At 32.7% G+C, this 11,725-nt stretch overlaps 1 protein-coding gene across 3 annotated transcripts; it reads right to left on the bottom strand.

The window, feature by feature from the left end:
- Positions 1–1,693: 1,693 nt before the first annotated feature.
- Positions 1,694–10,083, bottom strand: LOC110092957 (DNA-directed RNA polymerase I subunit rpa49). 3 transcript variants are annotated; one of them, XM_020817675.2, is made up of 4 exons: positions 9,560–10,083; positions 8,295–8,435; positions 7,128–7,463; positions 1,694–2,490 (listed from the first exon to the last, which is right to left on the bottom strand). In XM_020817675.2, exons 1-4 carry the CDS (start codon positions 9,920–9,922, stop codon positions 2,035–2,037), a joined length of 1,296 nt encoding a protein of 431 aa, XP_020673334.1. In that variant the 5' UTR covers positions 9,923–10,083; the 3' UTR covers positions 1,694–2,034. The 3 variants fall into 3 exon arrangements, with proteins under 3 accessions (XP_020673334.1, XP_020673333.1, XP_020673335.1); XM_020817674.2 differs by having other exon boundaries at positions 8,295–8,471; XM_020817676.2 differs by lacking the exon at positions 8,295–8,435.
- Positions 10,084–11,725: the final 1,642 nt, after the last annotated feature.

The following is an 11,725-nucleotide window of genomic DNA, read 5'->3' on the forward strand; positions in this document are numbered from 1 at the left end:
TTTCATGCTTATTTAGGAATATTTGGTGTTGGTTGAATTGGAGCTGGAGAAGAGAATGTACTGTATGTTGCTAAGTTAATACAATTATGATAGGTGATGCCTCTCATGGATATTAGTAGCTAATACAGCGATTTATGATACTTAGGCTATGTTTAGGATGACTTTCTTACTGCTTTTAAAAGCAGCTTTTTAGTGAAAAACTAAAATTTTTGCACTAGAAAGTTGTTTTTAGAAGTAAGAAAGTTGTCCCAAACGAAACCTTAGAGAGACAAACCTAATGATGATTCTTAGGTTTAGTTTAAGATGGGCTTTCGTATTGTTTATCAAAGTATTTTTTTTTTAGTATATATATTAAAAAGTTATTTTAAGCAGTCTCAAAAGAATAAGATTTCGTTTGTGACGAATAAGGTTTTATTTGTGACGGTTTTCTTACTAATTTTTAAAATAGTTTTTTAGTATAAAAATTTTAATAGCCATCCAAATTTTCATTCTATCCGTTGATTAAAAAAAAAATATTTTTTATAAAAAAATTAATTTAAAAAGGAGCAAAAAAATAATCACAAATAAAATCTAAATGACATTAAGTTGCATTTCATTTAACTAGAGAAGAGAGTTCAGATTAAAAAATAAATTATTTTTGTACTGAACGTGTTTGCAACAAGCATATATACTAGCCAAGAATTTGCTTTATATATAAACATATATAACTAGATGTGACATTTACATACATTTTATAAAATTATTATATTTATAAATCTAAAATTTAAAATTTATATTTATTTATATACCTCTTACATTTTTAAATCACACCAAAAATATAATAAATATAAATTTAAAATTGATGTAAGGTGAAGATTAAAATAATGTATAAATAAATATAAAGAGTTAAAATGTTATTTTACATAAAAATATTAGAATTTCATAATATGCATATAAATCTTTCTAAATAGACAGAACTTATGAAGATTTAAACTATAACTGAGAGTCTAATTAGAAAATTAAGACTTTATTTAGGATAACATTTTTACTAATTTCTAAAACAATTTTTTATGCTGATTAAGAAAAAAAGAAAGCCGTCTCAAACGAAACTTAAATTAACTTTGAACTTGAATTTGAACTGAATTCTCAACAAGCATGGCTACAAGCAAAAAATTAACTTGGGAGAGTTCATAATTAGGGGTGTATGTGAGCCGAGCCAGCTCGAGCTCGACTTGTTTATAAGCTCGCGAGCCAAGCTTATCAAGCTCGCGAGTCGAGCTCGTTTAGTAAACGAGCTCGAGCTCGTGAGCCGGCTCGAATAAATATTAATATTTTTAAAATAATTTTATTTTATTTATTATATATAACTATTTAAAAAATAATATTAATAATAATCACCTAATTTTAATTTAAATGTTAAACATTTCATATATATTTTTTAAATTTTATCTAAATTTTAAAAATCCCGCTTAAGTTTTAAAAATCCCTTCTAATTTTGAAAATTTTTAAAAATCCCGCCTAAATTTAAAAATTCCCGCCCATGACTGGCAAGCCAGCTCGAGCTCGTTTATTATGAAACGAGCTCGAGTTCAAGCTCGCTTTCCATGTAACGAGCCGAGCTCGATAAGGATCTAAACTCGACTCGTTTGCACCCGTATTCATAATTAGCTAGGAATATATATAGAAATAAATAAATGTCTAACCAGATCTGAGATGATCCGAACCAAATCACAATGAAATTGATTGGCAAGCTTCAATCTGGACAAGATATATTCCAGCTGATTAAAACTGGATCAATTCCACCAACAATGGAGGATTTAAGTTTTGTAGAGCTCGACAAAGCTCTTCCAATTGTCAGAGATGAACAATTTGAAAAGACTTGAAAGGATTCAAACAAAGACAATCGCAGCATAATATATGAAGCATATGTAAAACCAGAGAAACTCGTAAATCTCTTGTTGATAATCCATTAATAACCATTCATTTGAAGTTTGAAATCTCAGTACTCGGCCAGTGAATGTCGAAGTAAATCTTCAATAATTAGAAACCAGCGGCTTAAGCAAAAATACCTCTCCGTCTAAATCTCCTCTTCTTTAGGCCCTGAAAAACTAGTGGGACTGGAAGAGTCATTCGAGATTTCTGAAAGGGTTTAGGGTTGTCAGTTTTGCATCCCAATTGCAGAAAATATGGTTTAAGTGAATCTCTGGCGATAGCCAAATCCTTTTCAATGTCAGTTGAGTCGGTCAGAAAGTCGTCCGCATGGAGGGTCAGAACTAAGACGTAGCAAATTAGGAGTACACTCTTTTCAGATGAAATTAAATTCGAGACTGGATCCAAGAAGAGTGTGAGAAACCTTTGAAAGACAACGCTTGGTATCATGAATTTGCTCATTGCTTCAGCATAATCAGGTTTATCTTTTCTGCGTCGTACAGATTCTGCAACCTTCCGGAAGTTTATAAGGTGAGTGATGTATGACAATATGCACGCAAACTGGGTCTTTTCCTCCTCGTCCTACAAAAAAGTATGGGAAAAATTAGGTTTCGTTTGGGACGGCTTTCTTACTACTTATTAAAGGAGCTTTCTAATACAAAATTTGTAATTTTTATACTAAGAAGTTGTTTTAAAAAGCATGAACAAAGCCGTCCCAAACGAAGCCTTAGTCCACGTAAGACGCCAGAAATAAACCTAGACCAGGACATGTAAATGGAAGAAGCTGGTGTAGATAGCAATAATGTTTGATTTGCTGACAAGTTGGTGTTAATGTTACCATTTATCATGATTCTAAGGCTTCATTTGGAACGGCTTTATTACTGCTTCTTAAAGCAACTTTTTAGAACAAAAATTTATATTTTTGTACTAAAAAGTTGCTTTAAGAAGCTGTACGAAAGCCGTCCCAAGTGAAGCCTAAATCTAAAATAAGAAGCAAAAGACAACTTATGCTTAAGAGATTAGTATAACTTCATAAACCATAGATATGCATTTACACACGACAGAAGCAAATGAATTCAGCATTTATGATAAAAAAATCGTAGAGCTTATAGGCTAGCAAGGCAAATCGAGTTTCAGAATGTTAATGTCCTATCCCTTCTCCTGTGATAATCTTATATTCATTCCATATTATCTAACCAGTACCTTGCAGACATTCTAATAAGCAATCAAATAACAGGTTTTTTTCAATCAAAATTTGTGGGTAATAGCTAACCCAGTTGACAAGGATTTTAAAAGTTGTTGTGTAGAAATAAATAATTTACCAAAAACTATGTAATAAATATCTCACTGCTAAAATAGTGGAATGAAATATTGGCTTGGTGAGTTGGTTCTATGCTTTCCGTCACCTGAGAAGTATAACATGAACGAAAAATTGGCTACCAAATACACGGTCAAACTCTGCACCAGAAGAGAAACCAAACAACCCAGGTTATTGCATCCCTCAAATTGATGTAGGGAGAAGTAATACATTCTATTTCAAGCAGTAACATTTTTTTTTACCTGTACCTATCTTATTATCTTTCAACCATAAGCATGGTATGCCAGTCAAATATTCAATATGGTCCCCTAAGATCTATTCAAATAATAGATTTTAGCCAATAGAAAGGATTTTTATTTGATCCTACAAATTATGAAGTCTAATTATAAGAGCCATCCAACCTACAAATTATGTCCTCAATTTCCATGCAATGAGGGTAGAAGGTAGGTCAAGAAATAGTACTTGTAGATCTCACTCGTCATTTTACATCAAGAAATGCATACACCGTTCCATCAAACCGAACATAAATCTTGCGATATCAATTATGATCCAATGGATCAACTCAAATGACATGAGATCCTACACTAATCGAAGAACCATAGTATGGTCCGATTTCAATCACCAAAAACATAAATTTTAAACCCTAAGGGCTGCTCGTCCATTTGTTCATTACCCCCAAGGATAGAACCATTTGGCAAATCTTTGAGACAAGGTGTCTCACTTCTCAAAACTCTTAATCAGTCGCAAGACCAAAATACCCTTCACCTAGGGTCATTTTAGTCCAACACATATCCTGAAGATGAAGTTTCTCCTCCATCTAGCATTCATCCCCACAAAAGTACTGAACTCGCATTCAATCTCACATCAGTAAATTTCTTCGTGTCTCTCTCCAATAAGACTAGTTCGTGCAGTCCTCACTATTCACTTGAATAGGAAAACTCCAATGAATCAATTTCAACTCTTATTCATTTTCTAACACAATAATTAACTTGAAAATAGAATAGTTTTTCTAGGTCAACAGCAGGTTTGCTTATTAACCTTTTATTTTACTGATTGTGTGCAAAATACAGTATCGAATTGAAGATTACTCATCAACCCAAACATCTATCGACACTCAAAGACTGTATAGGCAAAGAATATTTTAGCATAATTTGCGAGAAGTCATCCCACTATCACCAATTAGTGTACTACAAACCAATCATAATGCATCTCTGTACAAGGATCTATCATCCTTATCAGTTCCAAGAAGGTCAACCTTCTTAACAACAATATTACGAGTTACGACAACTTATTTCATTCAAGAATCATGGACATTTTGTAACTCGTGTACTCTTTGTCAAGTAGGGATGAGTAAACTAGGAATACTCTCCTATTATGAAATACAACCCAAAAAAAATATTTTAAAAAACAATAAAGGAGGCGCTATATCAACATATACAACTCAAGTCAAAGGTAATGGCATGCAGCCATGCACCCTTGCCTACTCTATCATGGGGACCTCTAAAGAGCTTCAAAGATATGAGCTCATTGTTCATTCAAGTAGCTTTGATCAGTCCTAATTTAACATTGTCCCTTCCTCCTCTTTACATAGATTTGATGGTTGCTTCAAAATCATTGTCGTCCCCTTCACCTCTTTATAAAGCTTAGGTGCCCACTTGTCAGAACAGCACCCAACATCATTACCAACACTTTTATACAGAACTAGCACTTGCTAATCAAGTGCCATCGTCATTCAAACACAATCTTTACCAAAATCCACAAAAAATGCCAAAAATCAAGTCTTAGAAGGGCAAACGAGCAAATATAACTTCCCCTCTTTAAAAATCCCTCGGAGGGTTCATCGTCACTTAAGACACAGTAGAACAAACGTGCAAATAGTTTACAAGGTCATTACTAAACTTCTCAAGTTTATAAAAAACTATTCACTTTATTAAAGCCTCCAAAATATCAAATCATTTATGGATTAAGGTCATGGGAACTTACATATTGTGGTGATTTTGAAACCCTTTAAGAACATAAAACTAAATTTTAAAGCATCAAGGTGTAATTGTTAGAATTTTATTTGAAACTTCGAAGTCATGCATGCTCGTATTGGAGCACTCTTAGGAGAAGTGATCTTTTGGAAAATTACACTAATGGGACAAAATTATAAGGTCGCTAGGCCAAAGAGGAAAATACCTTAATTGTTAAGAGTTTGAGCTATTTTAATGTTATTAGAGCAATACACTGACTGAATGATAGGAATTAAGTGCTCGTATTTGCCTGGTGGATGGTTTCGGGCTAAGGATATTGATGAGGACATCAATTTCTTGTTGGGGAAATTATAAAACCCCTCAAGAAAATAATGTTAAACTCTTAAACATTGAGACGCATTTTAGTGTAATGATTGTTAAGCATGTTTGTATTGTAGTACTCTTGGGATGAGTGACTTCGTGGAAGTTACACCAATGAGACAAAATGATGAGACTATTAGAAACAAATGGGCAATATCTCAATTGTTAATGACATGAGACTAGAGAGTATCATCAAGTTGTTTGTTGCGATGTAGGTGATCCAGCTTAGAAAGTTGAAAAAGCTGATCCAACAATGTAGGAGGATATAGTGCAGTTGTCCTTGCCATATGTAGATATGTTGTCAACGTAAACAATAAAGTTGTATTGTGAATCAAACTTGTTAGTTGTCTTTGCAAATTGTATTTATCCTATGGAAGGAAGGACCCTATTCCATTTATTTTGAGATATTGAAAGTCTTGATTCTTTGTCTTTAGGTTTTTGAGAGATTTTGCATTTCCTGTGTTGGAGATTTGAGGAATAAAGAATACATATTGCAGTAGGAAAGTGAGGAAAGGCCCTTGTTATATATATTAAAAAAAACTTTGAGCATTTATTATAGGATAATGCATTTTGGGGCTATTTTGGAGCTAGCAAAAAAAAGAACATGCATCGATAAGAAAATTTATATGGACAAAAGTTTTCATGTACTGGGACCCACATAGATGCTCTTTCCTAAGCCCAAAGCAGTTGAATAGTTTCCATAATATTTGCAGCCCATGCTAAAGGTAGGAGCATAAGAGAAACATAAGAAGATCCATTAATAAGAAAATTCTTACAAGGAAACTTCAATGTCTTATCTGCAGTGAATGTAGATGGATCTTATTTGATTGGCATTGAAGGTTTTATCTATATTTATCCTTATAATTATGATATGGTGGGTATGAACTGCGCTCATACCATCTTTCAAATTGAGGTCCCAATCTGGTTTCTTCTACCAACTCAAGACCTTCAGTTCACAATAACACTTGGTTCCCTCATATTTATGCAAGACTAATGGATTGCATCATTAAAAATTTCAAAAAAAAAAAGACATTCATGTCTTATTTTCTAAACTTGGTGAGGAGTTAATTTTCAGAAGTTGAAGGTAATACAAAGAACATCATAATGATGGAACTAGATCAAGTACAAGAAGAATAGGCAAAATTAAAGGAAATGGAATCAACTCAATTGAATATCGCCACAAAGTCCATAAACAGATATTAAAGTTAAATCTCCTCACGACATAACGCATTCTTTGAAAAACTAAAAAATTGGATCAAAAGCCAAGCCTGAAACGTATCAATTTTTGAAAAACTGTATGTTACACCAATACCACAGGTGACGTACAAACCATATAGCAAAAGTAAAAAAAATTCAATGATGACCATTACAGTTACAAACCAAGTACCCGAGTAGGGCGGATATGGAAAGGTAATATAATCAACACTGAAACATGATAACGATATTTATTTAATTTAGTTTAGCATTAAAAGAAAACAAAAATAGTAAAGCGCCTAATTAAAAGAAATCACAAGGAAAACATAATTGCTTTAATTGTTACACCGAAATAAAAATGATGAGAGAATTACCTGTATCTCCCTCAGCTTAGACAATCGATGAATAACGAAACTCGGGTAGTAGTTACTCTCCCAAAATTCGGCATTACGAGCATTATCAGGCTCCAATTCCAAGGTCTCCAGAATGTCCTTGAGATAACCTCGTTCTCCTTTTGGTATAATATTATTTAATGGATAAGCACTCTGTGGTGTCACGGCAGAGGGATCATAAGGTGGAATATTACGATCCAAAGGTTCTTTAATATCTTTTGAAGCTTCATCATTCAAGTTTCCATCTGTTCCAACTTCAAGGGGCCCAAGTATAGAAGGATCATTTAGTTTTTTATTTATTGATTGCCGTCTACTTTCCTAAAGGAAGACATAGAAACAACAATCATTAAACATCGGTAGATTCTATTGTGGCATATATTAGAAAAATATAGCAAATTAGCTATGCATGCGCATGTATGCGAGTTAGCATATTTGTACATTTGTACATTTTTAGTCATCGTGTTTGTTTGCAGAATTAGCATATAAATTTGGTTGCATCTCTCTGCCAATGCATAAGTTGCAGAATCAATGCATAAATTTAGAAGCAAGGAGAGAAATGTAGAGAAATTGATGTAAACATCAAATTTTATACTCGTGGGTTGTCGAAAACATGTAGCATATGTATTAAGATTAGTGGATTGATAATTTGAGCATTGATTTTATTTTTATTTTGTTTACTTAATTGAAATTATTCCTGTAAAAAAGAACTTGTGTTGTCTAATTCATGTGCTAGTTTGGTTAGATTCATTGTTGGTTTGTAGGTGGTTCTTTGGCATTGCTTATATTGGTTCTCTGGAATCACTGTTGTTGGCTCTCTATGATTGTTTCAATTTTTCGGTTGTTGAGGATAGGTTCCCTTCCATATCACTCCATGCAACTTGATTGCAACTGGAGTTGCAGTAAATCTTTGTTCCTTTGACTTGTGACTTCAATATCGTTGATTATGTGGTTGGAAAGAGAGGCAGATGCCATATGAGTCCATTTAAGACAGTTACATGATGGTAACTTAGAAAACCTATAACTCTTGTTAAACTTACTATTTGAGTCTAGGCATAGTGTCTGCATGCATCCATGCAACCAAAACCATGCAAACTGCATGACAGAAATATAAACCATACATAACATATAAAAATAAAAGGGAAAACTCACAATAATCTTAGACCTCTTTGTTCCATAAAGAAGATTAAGATCTGCCATCGGATGCTTCTTTTTCTCATCAATAATGACTTCCTCGCCTACTTTTGTAGGCTCTCCAAAACCATTGATAAATCTAGGCTCCAACCTAAGGATCTGAATGCTCTCGCATATTACTAGCTTGTCATGATGCTAAAAGAACATTTAGTAGATACATAAATAGCAACATAGGAAGACAAAACAACTTGGGAAAGAGTGTGCAGAACAAGACAGAGAACGGATGTAGCAAGTTTTTGCAAAACCAATTGTTCATCAATAGGAAAGATAATTCGAACTAAAACCAAAAGCATATATGAGAAGTCATCAAATACTGAATTACCAATCATGAAATAAAACAAGGGGTAAGTATTAACCCTCATGATTGCTACATGTAATCAATTAAATATTTAGGTTGATAATATAAGCTTCGTTTGGGACAGCTTTCTTACTGCTTTGTTTTTCAGATTGCAACAACAACTTCCAAAAAAAACTTTTTTTTGGCCTTTTTTTTTTAAAAAATTTAAAAAAAAAAAAAAAAAAAAAAAAATGCTCGGAAGTTGTTTTCTATAACAACTTTAAAAAACGTCACTTTCTCCACAACGACTTTATAACCACCTTTATAAATTAAAAACAGAAGCCGTCCTAAACGGACCCATAATCATGCCTACAACTCCCACCATGCACACCAACATATCTACATGCACCATGATTACATTCTCTACAAAAAATGATAGCATATGCAAATCCCATTTGTTTAAAACAAGTTATATAGATTTCAAATAATGGAATTATTCAAAGAAGCAGTGATTTCAAATGTCACTGTAATACAAAAAAGTGTCACTTAGATGAGAAATTATTACCTGCGGAGTTCGGACGTAGCTCTATATCCAGACTCCAATTAAATGAAGATAAGTAGCTCTAGCGTGACCCAACGACCCGGCCCTCTTGTACACAGTGTGTACACGAGGAGAATTTACACACACTTTGGGCCGGGTCAGGTTGTCGGGTCACGATAGAAAAAAAATCAGACTGTCTTCATTTAATTGGAAGTTCGGACGTGAGACAAAATCTTGAATTCTAAGCTGAAACAATTCATGCCACTAAAGTTTCTAGGTTACAAGCATAAACCAATTGTTCAGGAAAAGATATAGGGCGCCCATTACAAGATAAATCACAAGCCATAACGAAGAGTACTAACACTGAAATGTTAAGGCGTGCAAATTCTAAGATGGATCAAAAACCTTGTTGGCAGCAATGGGAAAAATCTTCAGAGTCTGGGTTTCCTTGTCAACGACGCCAAGGGCGTAGGTGCAGAGCTGCGGCAAAGCAGCCTCGCCGGCATAACTCTTACCAACGAACTCTACGTTGCAGTCATCTGGCCGTACCACGAGTTCAAGGCGATTGGGCTTCTTCTTGTTTCTAAAGAGCTTGATGTCAGGATCGGCGCCTGCGGCGACGGGGTCGTAGCCGGACGGGAAGTAGCCAACTACGGGAGCCATTTTATCCGCGGTCTCTGACAATACTTCCATCTCCAGTTCTATCTTCTTCCTCTTTTTCTTTTCTCGTCGGCTAGCCGTACCCCTTATACACTCTTTCTCCGCCATTTGAGTTCTTTCGGAAGTAGGATATATCAATTAGTGGCTGTTTGGTATCGGATTTACAGCGGGATTTATGTCGGATTTACGCTAAATCCAGCCAAACGGTTGTTGTGCGCGCGTTAAATCCCGGATTTACTAAATCCCTCGTTTCGGCGGAGTTATGGGATTTGGCCGAAGAAGCGCGCGAAAGGTAGAAAGTTACCTTCACAGCCACGAGCTCCCGTTGTTGCTTCCGATCAAAATATCGTAACTTCCGATCCGACAGGAAGAGAAAGTCGTCGAAGGAGCTAAGTTGAACAGCCACGAAGGAGCCGAAGAAGCTACGTGTGCAATCTCTACACCTCCTTCGAAGCAACGAAGCCGAACAGCAACGACGAAAAGAGAAGATGAAGGCAAACCCTAGAAGCCTCTAAGTTATTATAGATTAACTTAATTAATATAATTTAAAATATTAATAATTAAGTAAATTAATTAAATAATTAATGTACAAATTAATTATCTAATTTAACTTAATTGTATAATTAGTAATTAAATATTAATATAATTATCTTAATTAATATAACTTTAAATATATAATTAAAATTGTAAATAATAATTAACGAGTAACTTGAACTTAATGTGAAACAACAAGCCTTTGTCTCGGCTTGTTATTAAATTCATAAAATATTAATTTTTTAATTATAAATATTTTTTTAATTTATAATTATCTTCTTCACATTTAAATCTCTAACTACCATAAATTCTAAAATATGTTACCAAACAATTAATCAGAAATTAACAGGATTTAACATTTGTATACCAAACACTTTTTGATTTAGCAAACTCAGAGATTCACTATTCGGATATACAGGATTTAATAAATCCGAATTTATAGAATTTACTAAATCCAAATAAAGTTAAATCCCACTTGTTGTCAAACAGCCCAGAGTATTAGGACAACAGCTACAGTTAGGGTTTTGTTGTTGCGAATTTATCCTATTGAGGAGTTTTTTAGGACGGCGATGTGTTTGATATCGTTTTGTTTATTTTAAGAAAAATAAGATATTTGGTTTGCCAATGGAATTTTGACTTGTTGTGAAAAATAAAATTAATTAATTAGCATAATAATATGTTATCATTTTAAATATACAATAAAAAGTTAAATGAAATAAGAATTTTTGAAGCATAAAATTTACATAATCAATTAAAAATTATTTTTAAAATTTCACATAAGAGCAAAACAAATCTAAAAACTCCTAAGTTTAAGCATTTACACTCATAACAAAAAGATGGATTTAAATTAAAATTTTTCCAACTTTTAAATTTAATTTTTAATCTGAATTTAATTTATATATAACCGTATAATTTAGTATAATTCATTATTAGTCTATATTACATATTTAATATAAATTTAATTCAAATATAAGTTTAAGAATTTAATAAATATTATTATTAATTTATGTTATATGTTTAAATATATTTTAAATCTATATCTTATATACCAAATTCATTTTAAAAATTTATCATTAATAAATAGATAATTTTTTTATAATGTATAAATAAATAAATATTATTCATTTTATAAATAATTAATTAAAACATTAGTTTAAAATAGATTTAATTGACATTATATATGTTATGAGCTCATAAACTTCAAATCAACTTTTTAGTCCCAGAGAAAACTCATTCTTGTTATTGTTTTTATGATTTTTTGAGTTTTCTTGAGTTGATAGCTCATATGATGTGGTGGTGGGGCATATGAAGATTGAAGTAAAAAAAATATAATAAAAAAATCATGCAAATTAAATATTTTAAATATAAATTAATTTT

The sequence above is a fragment of the Dendrobium catenatum genome, unplaced genomic scaffold, assembly GCF_001605985.2.
Source record: "Dendrobium catenatum unplaced genomic scaffold, ASM160598v2 original_scaffold_161204, whole genome shotgun sequence".
Taxonomy (NCBI): domain Eukaryota; kingdom Viridiplantae; phylum Streptophyta; class Magnoliopsida; order Asparagales; family Orchidaceae; genus Dendrobium; species Dendrobium catenatum.